Consider the following 15,200-nt stretch of genomic DNA (forward strand, 5'->3'; position numbering starts at 1 on the left):
AGGAGGGAGGATCACTTGAGCCTGGAATGTTGAGGCTGCAGTGAGCCATGATTGTGCCAGTGGATTCCGGCCTGGGTGACAGGGTGAAACCCTGTCTCAAAAAAAAAAAAAATTATATATATATATATAAAGCTTACCAACACACAGATTTTTATTAAAAAATCAATGAAACTTTCTAACTCTAATAAAGGAAAAACATAAATTACTGTCATAATTAGGATTTCAATGAAAATATATACAACTATGCCTAGAGGGTACAATGAAGTAGGCAGGTGCTTGTGTCTACTTATAAGTTGAGAAGTAAGACAGTAATATGACACTTTTTCTTTATGTTTGACATCTTGAAATAAGGGCTAAATAAGTATATATGTAGTCCCTGCTATTGTGTTTCTGACACAAATGTGGATATTAGCAGTTCAAATACTACAAGTGGCTTGGCCATTGGTGATATGATTTTTCTTTTCTTTTCCTTTTTTTTTTTTTTTTTTGAGAGTGAGTTTCGCTCTTGTTGCCCAGGCTGGAGTGCAATGGCGTGATCTCGGTTCACAGCAACCTCCGCCTCCCGCGTTCAAGCGATCCTCCTGCCTCAGCCTCCTGAGTAGCTGGGATTACAGGCATGCACCACCACGCCTGGCTAATTTTGTATTTTTAGTAGAGACGAGGTTTTTCCATGTTGGTCAAGCTAGTCTTGAACTCCTAACCTCAGGTGATCTGCCCGCCTTGGCCTCCCAAAGTGCCGGGATTACAGGCATGAGCCACTGCACCCGGCCTGGTGATGTGATTTTTCTAGGGTTGTGAACAGTTCTTGGTTCTAAAGATAATGAAGCTTAGTCTTCCTTAATTTACGTGATTAATTGCATTATTGGAAAATTCAGCCTATTAAAATAGCATAATATATTTTGTATTTATATGTAAATGAAGTTAATTTTTAGTCTTAGACAGTGATTTTCTAGCAGATGTTCAAAAGTCATGTGAGATGTAGCATAATTGTTCATTGTGCAGGACTGTCTCATGCAGTACAGGATGTCTAGATTTCCTGACTGCCTGTAATACCAGGAGCCTGCCCCAATCATTGTGCTAACCAAAAGTACACTTAATATTTCCACAGTGCCTCTAGGTAACAGGTTTTTCTATTAAAAATCATTGCCCTAAGCTCTCAATTGGGCCCTTACCTCTTCATCAGAGTTGAGTTTTTTGTTTTTTCTTTTTTTGAGACGGAGTCTCTCTCTTGTCATGAAGGCTGGAGTGCAGCGCGCGACCTCAGCTTACTGCAATCTCTGCCTCCCAGGTTTAAGCCTCTCCTGCCTCAGCGTCCTGAGTAGCTGGGAATTACAGGCACCCACCACCATGCCTGGCTAATTTTTGTGCTTTTAGTAGAGATGGGTTTTGCCATGTTGGCCAGGCTGGTCTTGAACTCCTGACCCCAGGTGATCTGCCCGCCTCGGTCTCCCAAAGTGCTGGGATTACAGGTGTGAGCCAGAGTTGAGTTTTATCACTTGTTTTGTTAGTTTAATAGGTACAAAATAATACTTTAGTTGCCTTTGTGTTTCTTCCATGTTTGTTTCTAATGTTTATGTTCTCGTTTTACTTAATATATCTGTAATTATAATGCATTTTTTTGTCTTAATGTTTTTTGTCTGTCTGCATTTTGTGAAAGTTTAGCATCTTTTTTTCTGTTACATATATTTTGATGTTTTAGTTCAGCTTTTTCATTGTATCCTTTCTATATCTTTGTTTTTTGTTTTTTTTTTGAGATGGAGTTTTGCTTTTGTGGCCCAGGCTGGAGTGCTATGGCACCATCTCTGCTCACTGCAACCTACACCTCCCGGTTTCGTGTGATTCTCCTGCCTCAGCCTCCCAAGTAGCTGGGGTTACAGGTGTGTGACACCATGCCCAGCTAATTTTTGTATTTTTAGTGGAGATGGGGTTTCACCATGATGTTGTCCAGGCTGGTCTCAAACTCCTGACCTTAGGTGATCCGCCCACCTGAGCCTCCCAGACTGCTGGGATTACAGGTGTGAGCCACTACGCCTGGCCTATATCTTTCTATTTTACATGTTTCTTGAAAGCATTTTTTGTTTTCATTTAATCATTTAAACATTAATACATTTAGAGAATGAAAATTTCTTAATTTAAAAACTTAAAAAAGTTTATCAGAAGGATTTAAGAGCTATTAAACCTATTTCAATTGGTCTTTCATAATGTATACTCCTCTCTTCAGAATTGGGAGGGTAGTGGCCATTTCTTAAAAATGCAGATTCTCAGGCCCCAGCTCAGACCTGCAGAATTGAGCTTTCTCTGAATGGGACCTAGGAGTCTGCATTTTCAGCTAGACCCTTTCCTCCCCCGATGATTCTTAAGTGTACAGTAGAGTTTGAGAGCTAGTTTGTCCTTTTTTTTTTTCCTTCTTAAAACCTGTTTTCTTCCAATAATGTGCTGTGATGGACCCTGAATATTAAATATTTATTTAATATTTGAAAACCATCCAACTTTTATTTTTACTAGTAATTAGCTTCAAACAAATGAATATTTTTCAATTTTTATTTGAATATAACATACAAAATTTTGGACACACTTTAGTGGAATAGAGGGAATACCTTCTGATATCTTCCTTTTTCCCATTGGTAAACCTTGACACTTTCAAACACATGTTCAGTGTCCACTGTGTGCCAGGCACTCAGAGGTTCAGGAGGCGAGGTCCCCAGTCAAAAAAGGCTGACACTTTTGTGGTGAATGTATCTCTACACCACTAGCAAATGAGCTAATGGGCAACTTTATATGAACATCCGGTAATAGGCACTCAGGTGAGAGGAGTTGGTCTAAGGAGTCAAGAAAGGTTTTACCAAAGAGAGGACATTTGAGTTGAGCTTTGAAGGCTGAGTACTTCATAAGGTGGATCAAGGCAGGGAATGGCAGTTCAGTCAGTGGGAGCAGCATAGCCAGTGACCTAGGTTAAGAAAGAGTTTGCTGGGCTTGTGCAATCAGTAGTTCTTTGTGGCCATTGTTTGGGATATTTGTGGGAAAGTGGCAGTAGAAGACGAGGCTGACAGATGGTATGTGCAGTTCCCATTAGAATTCTAGCAAGGCTTTATTGTTGATTTTTTGATTTGGATAAAATAATAAATTGTATACTGAAGAATAAATGTCTAGAAAAGACAGTAAAGTTTTGGAAATAACATTCTATAAAACCACTGAACTTAAATCATTATGGGTTGGCATGGGAATAGACAAATAGTTGAATAGAACAGAAGTCTCATAGATTCTAGAATAAATGAAAATTTAGTATATGACAGAATTAGTATTTCAGTTTAGTGCATAAAGGATGTATTTTTAAGAGGTGATGCTGACACAACTGACCATGCATTTAGAAGAAAGTAAAATCGGACCTTTCGTATACCACTTACAGAAGTACATTCCAGATGAATATACAAGTTAAGTGTAAAAAATTATGCAGTTATCTTGCAGGAAAATCTAGAAGACTACAAATTCACATTAGGGTTATGTTTTCAAATTTTTGGACTAAGACCTATAAGAAATGTATTTTCTGCTGGGCGTGGTGGCTCATGCCTGTAATCCCAACACTTTGGGAGGCTGAGGCGGGCGGATCACCTGAGATCAGGAGTTCGAGACCAGCCTGACCAACATAGAGAAACCCCGCCTCTACTAAAAATACAAAATTAGCCGGGTGTGGTGGTGCATGCCTGTAATCCCAGCTACTCAGGATGCTGAGGCAGGAGAACTGCTTGAACCCGGGAGGCAGAGCTTGAACCCGGGAGGCAGAGGTTGCGGTGAGCCAAGATCGCACCGTTGTACTCCAGCCTGGGCAACAAGAGCGAAACTTCGTCTCAAAAAACAAAAAGAAAAAAAGAACAAAAAATGCATTTTCCATTGTGATCCAGAACATATGCATATATTACAAAGGAATCAAGTTTCACAGAAACATTGCTTACCTTTATTCTGTGTGATGCCTTTATCATACATCCTATACCATCTAATTAAAATAAATGTTATCCATAACATTTATTTTATGACTCACATTTATTTCATGTTTGAAAAACATTTATTTATTATCAAACATTTATTTCATGTTTGAAAAACATTGATAGTTTCGTGACCCACAGTTTGAAAAACACTGATAGAGGGGATGGGAGGGTAAAACCTTCTAAGCCAGACTCAAGACTGGAAGCTGTAAAATAAAAGTAAATCTTTGGCTAGAACAATGAAATTTTATTTTATACCTATCAAGTTGGCAAATAAATAAATAATGCTGATTTCTAGCAGGGAGAGGGGTGAAATGAGAGAATGGCTCTTATCTGTTCCTAATGTAAACGGGAATTGTTACGGTTTTTTTGGGAAGCAATCTGGTAAGACCTAATAACATTAAAAATACATGTACCCTTTTATCTAGCAGTTTAACTCGAGAACTTATTCCACAGAAGTAAAAAGGCTGCTGCTTCTTAAGGGTATGTTAACAAGTATGTTTATTGCATCATTATTTCCTGGTGACAAAAAAATGGGGAATGAAGTGAATGCATATCATTAGGAGACTGGTTGAGTAAATTAGGCCACACAAATGCCAGGGAATATTATCCAGCCATTAAAATGAATCTGTTATTAGTTGGAAGGATATTCGTGAGGTACCTGTACAATCTCTAGCTATGCATGTATGTAAGTTATTTTAATATGATTGAGGCCGGGTGCAGTGGCCCACGCCTGAAATCCCAGCACTTTGGGAGGCCAAGATTGGTGGATCACTTGAGGTCGGGAGCCTGAAACTAGCTTGGCCAACATGACGAAACCCCATCTCTACTAAAATACAAAAATTGGCTGGGCGTGGTGACATGCTCATGTAATCTCAGCTACTTGGAAGGCAGAGGCAGGAGAATCCCTTGCACCCGGGAGGCGGAGGTTGCAGTAAGCCAAGATCATGCCACTGCACTCTAGCCTGGGTGACAGCGAGACTCTGTCTCAAAAAAAAAAAAAAAAAATTAAAGTTTTGAGTGGCACAAAATACAGGAGGGAATGTTAAAATGTTAACAGGATTGTCTGTTCATGAAGTAAATTATTTGGACAGGGAATGACACCTAACAAAAAATGAAAAGGGTGCAAGACCACACTAAAACCAAAACTCCTGTAGTATAATATTCTTATGCATTTGTGTAAGAAACTATACAGTGTGTATATATTTATACTATATGTATATATATGTAGTATACACATAAGTATTTATGTGTATATATGTTAATTTTTAAAAGCAAGGAAAAAATGTGTGGGAATCAGTTGTCTTTTGATAGTGATAGCTCTCTATCAGAACTTTCCCTTTCCCACCTTATATTGTTGAGAGTGCTTATTTCAGGGGGACACCAGGATATCCTTGAGGGAATTCCTTATACATCATGAGGCAACTGAGGCAATTTTAGTAGTCAGATGCATCTGTTCTTCCTTTGAATTGTGGGTGCCTTATTAGATGATGGCCCATTCCTCCTGCCTTCCCATTTTCAGAGAAAAATCCAGAGGAGGAGGGAGGAGATTACAAGATCCTTATAGGGTCACTGAAGGGTACCCGGGCCCAGAGTCCCTCAGACTCCAGAGGAAGCTGAGTAGATTGAATTGGATGAGAGGGAAAGTGTATGGATTCCTGTGTATGGAAAGGAGAAAGAAAGGTAGTTTGGGACCACAGTGTGAATGACTTTGACTCTCATACTAAAGAGTTTGATTTTCATTCTGTAGCTCTGTGATTCTCAAATGTCATATGCTTTTTGTTGTTGTTGTTTGTTTGAGACAGAGTCTCGCTCTGTCACCCAGGCTGGAGAGCAGTGGCGCAATCTTGGCTCAGTGCAACCTCTGCCTCCCAGGTTCATGCCATCCTCCTACCTCAGACTCCCGAGTAGCTGGGACTACAGGCGCCCGCCACCACACCCGGCTAATTTTTGTGTTTTTGGTAGAGACAGGGTCTCACCATGTTGGTCAGGCTGGTCTCAAACTCCTGACCTTGTGATCCGCCTGCCTTGGCCTCCCAAAGTGCTTGGATTACGGGCATGAGCCAACATGCCCTGCCGTATGCTCTTCTTTTTAAAAAAATTCTTTAAAAATTTTTCTTTATACTTTAATAGAGTTAGTCTTAGAAAAATGTCATAAGGTCTTGATGTTTGGTGAGCTCGGATAAGGTTTCTCAGGATAAAATTAAACAATGCTAATCTCTTCCCAATTTGAGGAAAAGATAACTTTTAGGGATAGAAATTTTTAAAGATTAATTATAACCTTGAGTTTGCTTAAACTGCTTGCTGGGCAGATTTCAGAACAAGTAGAAAGTGGAAGTTAACAGAAATGAATTGGAGAGGGCTAACCATCATTTATCCTCTTTATGAGTATGGGATTTATGGTTGTAATATTTACATTGCATTCATACAGATATGTTTTCTGCAGCTGATGTCCCTCCTATGTGCAGTAGACTTAGATATCATTTTATGGAACGTGTACAGAATAGGCAGAAGTACCTGCGTTGGAGAGTGTTTAGAATAGGGAGAGACAGCACATCATGGCTAAGAGCATATGCCCTGGAGCCCAACAGATGTGGGTTCAAAACCTAGCTCTGGCTGGGTGCGGTGGCCCACGCCTGTATTCCCAGCACTTTGGGAGGCCAAGGCCAGTGGATCACCTTAGGCCAGGAGTTCGAGACCAGCCTGGCCAACATGGTGAAACCCCTTCTCTACTAAAAATACAAAAATTAGCCGGGTGTGGTGGTGTGCACCTGTAATCCCAGCTACTTGGGAGGCTGAGGCAGGAGAATTGCTTGAACCTGGAAGGCGGAGGTTGCAATGAGCTGAGATGGCCGCCACTGCATTCCAGTGTGCCTAGGCAGCAGAACAAGACTCCGTCTCAAAAAAACAAAAACAAAAAAACCCAGCTCTACCATGTTATAACTTTAAAGCTTCAGGTAAGAAGCAAACCTCTCTATGCTCCAGTTTTTCATCTGTGAAATAGGGATAGTGTTACTGAATATTCATAGGGTTGTTTTAGTGATTATGTGAGTAGTATGTATTAAATGCTTAGTAAGTGGCAGCTCTTAATATGTTTCCTAAAGAACATGTGACTTCCCAGTGTTCCAGTACTGGTAGTTTCAGCACCACTGTTTCAGAGAATGAAACAGTCTCAAAGAATTTTTAAGTGTAATTTGAGGACAGTGCTGAGAAATTGCAGGGATATGTATTCAGCAGATAGTAGGTACTCTGAAACTGTTGACTGAAAACCTGGTTCTTAGTAAATTCTCCGTTGTCTCCCCTTCCTACTTAGGACATTCCATTCTCCCATGTTTTTCTATCCTGGAACCATATGGAGGGTTCCCTCATGCTGTGAATGTCCCATATCTGATCATGTTATTCCCCTGCCCAATGGCCATCTTCTCCAGCTCTGCCCCAGGGCTTCCGAGGGCTGTTTTGGGGAGGTGCTCAGAGAGCTGCAGGTTCTGCCTTCCTACCTAATCTTACCCTAAGGTTCTGGGATATTCTCAAAACATTTAGATATATTTTTTCTGTCTTCAGAGGCAGGATGTTTGCAGCATTCTTTATCATGCCGAAAGTCTATACATCTGTTTTATTTATTTCTGTTAATTTCTAGTAGTATAATTTGACGTGCATTTCTGTTTTGTCTTTTCAGGTGCCATTTGGATTGTACTTTAGTGGCACGATGTACTCTGAGTGGAGGTCACTGCATTTGGTGATTCAGAATGATCAAGGCCATACCAGTGTGCTGCACAGCTATCCAGAGAGTGTTGGACGAGAGGTGGCAAATGCTGTAGTCCGTCCTCTTGGGCAGGTGTTAGGTACCCCTTCAGTGGCTGGTAGTGAGAGTTTGTTAAAAACTGACAAAGAAGTAAGTGTTTCTAAATTTCATTCTCTTATATGAAAATGTACATTTGTTCTTGAAGAATTTGTTTAATGTTCACTTTTTTGTTCTTTTTTCTTTGAAAAGAGCTGTAGTAGAATAACGTCAGCTTTTTAATGGATTTCTGCCCAACGTAGTATGACTTCTCAATTTTGATCTTGTTTGGGTTGAGGGCTGGGACTCAGAGTTTGTGGAGGTTGTAAGGAATGAGTTGTACTGTTTTGCTGTTGGGACTTTTTACTAGTTATGGTGAATTCTCCACTTGACCTAAAGGCCAAGACAGGGACTTGAATGTCAAACCCTTTCCCCAAAGCTCTAGGCTTAGTCTTCTGATTTCCATTTAGAGTGTAGTTGGAAGACCTCATCCCTACCTCTAGATGGCCCCTGACTAAAGACTCATGTCGAGTTGTCAGGCTGTGCGTATGCTGTGCTTAAGCTCTCCCTTGTCCCCATACCTACCTACCCCTTTCTGACTTCCAGGTTTAAGAGTGCTGCAGAGAAGCCAAGCCCTTCTGGCCTAAGCCTAGGTGATTGGAATTGGGGTTGTGTTTGCTGTTTTTTTTTTTTTTTTGACACAGAGTCTTGCTTTGTTACTCAGGCTGGTGTGCAGTGGCATGACCACAGCTCGCTGCAGCGTCAGTCTCTCTGGGCCCAAATGATTTTTCCATCCCAGTGAGTCCCAAGTAGCTGGAATTACAGACACGTGCCACCACGCCAGGCTTTTTTTATAGAGATGTTCTTACTATGTTGCCCAGGCTGGGTGTTTACTGTTTCTAAAGATAGGGGCTCTTGATATGGCTTGCCCTGAAGCTGGCCCTTTGTTCTTGGATTCAGCGGCCTAGGCTGAAGTTAAAAAGTTGCTATTGGGAAGTCGTGAAGGGGCCCTGAGAATGGAGTGGTAGAGGAGCTTGCTAGTATAAATTCTGGCTAAGACGCAGGATTAAAACTTTGTCCCTTGTCTTGAAGAAGCTCATGTAACCTTCAGACTTCATGTTTAGCAAAACCTGTACCCTATGTCTCAGACCTTTTTTTTCTGTTTGGTTTTTGGTTTCCTGTGAAGGAGAGATTAGACTTAGATATAAGACTAAAACTTGTAGCTCTAGGGGCAGTTATCCTCCCTCAGCCATGGGTCTCTGAAGAGTAAAGGTCTTCAGTCTGAGGAACATTTTTCTCTCTTCAGAGGACCCTCAATTTATCCCTGAGGACTAGCACAGACCCTAGTGCTTCTCCTCCTGGTGCGTTTGTGATCTCTTGTTGCCTTCTCCTGGGATGAGATGGTACATGAGTAGGTGGAGGTGCTCTGGTTGTAGCCCTTGTTTTTCTCCTTTCTCACCCTTGAAAAGATGAGAATTCCTGTGTCCTCTAGAATTATACCTTTTTTTGTTTTGGTTTTTTGAGATGGAGTCTTGCTCTGTCACCCAGGCGGGAGTGCAGTGGCATGACCTCAGCTCACTGCAAGCTCCGCCTCCCAGGTTCATGCCATTCTCCTGCCTCAGTCTCCCAAGTAGCTAGGACTACAGGCGCCCTGCTACCATGCCTGGCAATTTTTTGTATTTTTAGTAGAGACAGGGTTTCACCGTGTTAGCCAGGATGGTCTTTATCTCCTGACCTTGTTATCTGCCCACCTCAGCCTCCAAAAGTGCTGGGATTACAGGCGTGAGCCACCGAGCCCGGCCTATTTATTTATTTTTTGAGATAGAGTCTTGCTCTTGTTGCCCAGGCTGGAGTGCAACGGCGTGATCTTGGCTTACCGCAACTTCTGCCTCCCGGGTTCAAGCAGTTCTCCTGCCTCAGCCACCCGAGTAGTTGGGATTGCAGGCATGCGCCACCACGCCTGGCTAATTTTGTATTTTTTTTTTTAGTAGAGACGGGGGTTTCTCTGTGTTGACCAGACTGGTCTTGAACTCCCGACCTCAGGTGATCCGCCCACCTTGGCCTCCCAAAGTGCTGAGATTACAGGTGTGAGCCACTGCACCTGGCCAATTTTTGTATTTTTGGTAGAGACGGGGTTTTGACATGTTGGCCAGGCTGGTGTCGAACTCCTGACCTCAGGTGATCCACCCGCCACGGCCTCCCAAAGTGCTGGGATTACAGGTGTGAGCCACTACGCCCGGCCTAGAATTATAAAATTAAACGATTGTGTGAAGATGCCACCAAAGATATCTTCTTGATTTTTCATCTGATAATTAGGGACCTGCAATGTCTTTTAGAATCTCTTCTGTTATGTGGCTAAATCTTGCTACACCCTGCTCCAAATTTGTCACAGCTTCACTGTGCTGTTATAGGCTTCTTTAACACTTATTGCAGTTAAACCATATATTTCTTACCCTTAACCTTTGTAGTTACTTTTGAGCTTAAAAAATGTAATATATATATTTATCTTGTTAGATTTAACTTTGGTTTTAAGCCGTTGAAGTCTTTTTGAATCCTGAATTTCTGTCCAGCAAGTTGGCCATCCTTTTTAGCTTTGTGATATCTACAGATGATCAGCATACACTGTTTTTCTTTTTTTTCCCCCTAAGTTAAAATCTTGGCAGAGCCTTTGGCATGCCACTGAGCACCTTTTTCCAAAATGATCTTGGCACATTAATCTCTTGTTACTCTGTAATGTGGTATCTTGACCAGTTGTAAATCTAGCCATTCTACCATCCTCTGGGCCATATGTCTCCATCTTGTCCACAAGGAGATCCTGGGTCTGCCCAGATTTCTTGCTAACACCCAGATACCCATTTGCTGGAGAACTCTCTTAATGGCATGGTGAGAATAGCTTCAGATTTCTAGTTGGAAGACCAGGGTTCAAGTTTTCAGCTCTACCTTTTATAAACCAGTGACTTGGGCCAGATTATTTAATCTCTACAATTACGACTGCAGGCAGCCTAGTGGTTCAGCAGCCTCTTAGGCAAGTTCTCTCAGTCCTTAGGATGTGATTCAGCTAGGTCAGGAGACAGGGACTCATTCAGTGCGGCTAAATGCCTTGTTAAGATCTTACCCAGCTTCAGTCCTTTCTCAGCTGTGTTTGTTCTTCATTTTAAGTATTTTTTTTTTTTTTGGCAGAGGAAACAGTTGTAAAATAAGAGTCAAACAGTTCATCTTTCTTCTTGTTTGTTCATTTGCATAATCTGGAGATGGAATGTGACTGACTTTATATGATTTTCTAAATGCTACACATAAACAAATTAAGTGGAGAAAAAACTCTAAAATGTTCAATTTTTGCGTCTCTAATCTCTATGGAAAATTGAAGTGACCTGTATTTACTTTTTAATTCACAGAGCAAATAATAATAATATCTAAAGGGCAAAAACCAGCATAGGCTTGATAGTCAAAAATAAGTAATTTATTTTCTTCTTAAACCTTTTGCTTGGGAAATTGTATGTTTGATATGTGAAAAATGCATTATCTAAAATAAGTCTGATACTTACATTGAGATGAATATCAATTTAGAGGCTTTTGGCAATAAAAGAGATTGACATTTTAAATCAGTCTACTGAGATGGGCATGTATAATAATTCTGTATGGATATTTTCTTTTGTCTAGGTAAAATGGACCATGGAAGTAATTTGCTATGGACTGACCCTTCCATTGGATGGAGAGACTGTAAAATATTGCGTTGATGTATATACAGACTGGATTATGGCTTTAGTGTTGCCGAAAGATTCTATTCCATTGCCAGTTATTAAAGAGCCTAATCAGTATGTTCAAAGTATACTAAAACACCTACAAAATCTTTTTGTACCAAGGTAAGCTATACCTGTCTGTCTGGCCCATTATCAGGGGCATAGTAAAATATTCATAAATGTTACTGTAGTATAGGAGCTGATTTCATTGTTAGTCCTCTGAACAGTGACTTCGTGTGTTCAATTAAAGATTGTATTAATGTGAATGTTAGGAAATATGGGTTTATGTAATGTTTACTAGGAGTTTTTAACAGGTATGTGTTCTTTACAAGTTTTTGGCGTTGCTTCTAAAATCTCATACCTCTTAGATATTAAAATACTGTAACATCTTTCCCTTCTACTCAAAAAAATATATACTTTTGCCTATCACAATTCTTGTCTCCATTTAGGCTAAACACAACTAAGGGAGATGTATCTCCCTTAAGAGGCATCTTTCCTATGAGAGAATGAAGACACTTGAAACAATTGTGGGCAACTTTGTAGTAAGCCAAAAGATTACTCTTGATAGTTTGTTTCTAACTTTTTTTCCATCTTCTTAGGCAAGGGCCTTAAATGTCATAATGTAGGATACCTTCAAGGAGCAGTAGGGCAATCTCCCTTTGGTAAAGTTCTGGTTAGAGCTTTTGCTGTGTCATACAGTGAGGGACTTTGAAAACCAGCTCTGTAAGTTTTTAACTTTCTAAATATAGAAGGAAGATTACTTTGGAAAATCTGAATTAAAAAAGAGAACTCTCCGGAACTCTGGTCTGTTGGCTCAGGTGTAAACAGCATACCATACATGAAATGCCTGGTGTAGTCTGGCCCCTAACCAAACTAGCTGTTCTTAATTCTGCATGAATGCTACTCTTTAGTCAGACTCATAAGTCAGACATTCCTCTGAGACCTCTTAAAGATCTTTCCCATCATGATGTCTTTTTGTCTTCTTCCTCCTCCTTCTCTCCATCACCACATCTCATTCTTGTTGGTTCTTTAGTTCCGCCTTGTGAGGAGAAGTCCTACCTAGCCACTCAGGCCCACAGCACTCACACCTTCTCTGAACCTATGTGATACTTTCTGTATCATTCTTGTATCTCTTGCTGTTTTGTTGCTTATCTTTTAAAATGTGTGTCTCCTTTCCCCATCTAACCAACTTGAAGGCGGGAACTGTGTTGTCTCTATTTTAGGCTTCCACAGTATCTGGTGCAGTACTGGTATTTTAGTACTTAATACTTACCTTAGGTGTGAATTAAATGCGTGTTGCTTGTATTTATTGATTTCAAATGGAATTAAAAACAGGAAATAGGCTGGGCACAGTGGCTCATGCCTGTAATCCCAGCACGTTTGGAGGCTGAAGCAGGTGGATCACCTGAGGTCAGGAGTTCGAGACCAGCCTGGCCAACATGGCAAAACCCTGTCTCTACTAAAAATACAAAACTTAGCCGGGCGTGGTGGCATGTGCCTATAATCCCAGCTACATAGGAGGCCAAGGCAGGAGAATCGCTTGAATCTGGGAGGTGGAGGTTGCAGTGAGCCTAGATCGCACCACTGCACTCCAGCCTGGGTAACAGAGCGAAACTCTGTCTCAAACAAAACCAACAAACAACAACAACAACAAAAAAAAAACAGGAAACAGTTGGGACTACTTAGAATATTGTTTATAAGCAGGTTCTTCTAAAATGATATAATAGTTTTAATACTTTCTTGTTATCTTTTTAGGAGACTACTAGGCTTTTTCTTCATGCCTGGGATAGTCTCATGAGTAGTATTGTCACTGTGTCTCTTTCCTCTTTGTAAGCCTACTACCTCTCAGTGCTCAGCTAATTTGTATTGATGAAAAAAATTAATGGCATTTGAGTTAATTAGGCTTGTGCCTTTGCTTTTCTCTTTTGAGATACATGACTACCTTATAAATGGTTTTGCTATTTGGTAATTACCTTGTTTTCTTAAAAGTGTGCATGCATAAGTGTTAGTAAATTCTGAGAGGCTACTCAACTGAGAATTAGAGTTCTCTTCCTGGCTAATGTTTTAGGAAACTTAGCTGAATATTTTCAATGCGAAGTATTGGTGTTATGATCTCATCTCCCATTATTTGAAGTTTTAGTTGTTTATTTGATTCTGATAGTTCACAAAACTGTCATCTAAGTTTACTTAATTAGTTGTTTTTATAAAAACTGACACTCAAAATAGAAGGAACTGCCTTTACCATTTTTCTAGAGATTATGTCAGAATGAGTGTAACCTTTCTCTTTTGCCCATCAGTTTGATTTTTTTTTATGATTGAGCGAAGAGTAAATCACCTTTTAAAGGTGATTAAGATTTTATTTCCTCACATATACTATACTGTACTTTAAAAAACATATTATTGTTCTAAAGCAGGGTTAACAAAGAGCCAGATAGCATTTTAGGTTTTGTGGGTCATATAGTGTTGTAATTACTCAGTTCTGCTGGTATGGCATGAAAGCAGCCATAGGCAGTATGTGAATGAATGATCATTACTGTGTTCCAATACAGCTTCACTTACAATATAGATAGTAGGCCAGATTTGTAAACTCTATTTACAGTAAAAGATAGCAGGCTAGATTTGACCCATTGGTCATCATTCACCACCACTGTTCTAAAGCAGTTTTTCTGAAGATCACAAGTTACTTTTTAAAAAGTAACTTGATATTTTTGAAAAGGAGATCTCTGGTGTTTAGCTATTCTGTTTGTTTTTATGTAAAGGTTACCTTGTTAGCTTTAGAACTTTGGACCCTGCATCTGAATTTAGGCCTTCTGAGTGAGGAGGAGCCTCAGTACCTGAGGAACAGGTATTTCCTTTCCCGTCATTGGACAAATCCCTGGAAATGGTAGGTAGGCCTAAATTACCATGTAGGAGGCGTGCACTCTTGGAAGAGTGTCAGTTCCGGGGCCATTAGTGGTATTTTTATTTCTTATTCTGGACTTCCTCTTATATTACTTGATTAGGTTTGGGGCTATGATATAGTTTTTTTTTTTTTTTTTGAGACGGAGTCTCACTCTGTCGCCCAGGCTGGAGTGCAGTGGCCGGATCTCGGCTCACTGCAAGCTCTGCCTCCCGGGTTTACGCCATTCTCCTGCCTTAGCCTCCCGAGTAGCTGGGACTACAGGTGCCCGCCACCTCGCCCAGCTAGTTTTTTGTATTTTTTAGTAGAGATGGGGTTTCACTGTGTTAGCCAGGATGGTCTTGATCTCCTGACCTCATGATCCGCCCGTCTCGGCCTTCCAAAGTGCTGGGATTACAGGCTTGAGCCACCATGCCCGGCCCTAGTTTTTTATTCTTCTTCAAGTAAGCCAGAGCAGTAGACACAAGCTTGAGCCTTGGGGCTTTACCTGGACTAGATCCACCTTTAGTTGAATGTGGAACATCTCCCCACTCCTGAGGGTGCTTGACTCTTCCTAGGCAATTTTCTCATCATTTTGCTTTAGGTCTGACTTCTTTAGGGAAAACTTAGTGGTGTCATTTGCTTTCAACTCTAGGGTAAGTGACCGGTTTTCTGCGTCATAGCCCAGAATCTGAGAAACTCTATTCTAAGGTTGGGTTGACAGTTCTAAGGGAACTCACTTCATTTTCTGGAATTTCTTGAGGAAACTCCCCAGTCTGATTCAGATATGTTTCTGTCAGTTCTTTGTGACAAATGACAATATG

The 15,200-nt window shown here is 40.6% G+C and overlaps 1 protein-coding gene across 3 annotated transcripts in view; it reads left to right on the forward strand.

The window, feature by feature from the left end:
- RALGAPB (Ral GTPase activating protein non-catalytic subunit beta) overlaps positions 1-15,200 on the forward strand; it is a 110,959-nt gene that overhangs the window by 14,100 nt on the left and 81,659 nt on the right. For all 3 annotated transcript variants that reach the window (XM_033186400.1, XM_033186402.1, XM_033186401.1), the window contains exons 2-3: positions 7,657-7,872; positions 11,419-11,621. In XM_033186400.1, the coding sequence (XP_033042291.1) occupies positions 7,687-7,872; positions 11,419-11,621 (389 nt within the window). In that variant the 5' untranslated portion in view covers positions 7,657-7,686. The remainder of the gene's footprint in view (positions 1-7,656; positions 7,873-11,418; positions 11,622-15,200) is intronic.

Source organism: Trachypithecus francoisi, unplaced genomic scaffold, assembly GCF_009764315.1.
Source record: "Trachypithecus francoisi isolate TF-2019V2 unplaced genomic scaffold, Tfra_2.0 Lachesis_group21, whole genome shotgun sequence".
Classification (NCBI taxonomy): Eukaryota; Metazoa; Chordata; class Mammalia; order Primates; family Cercopithecidae; genus Trachypithecus; species Trachypithecus francoisi.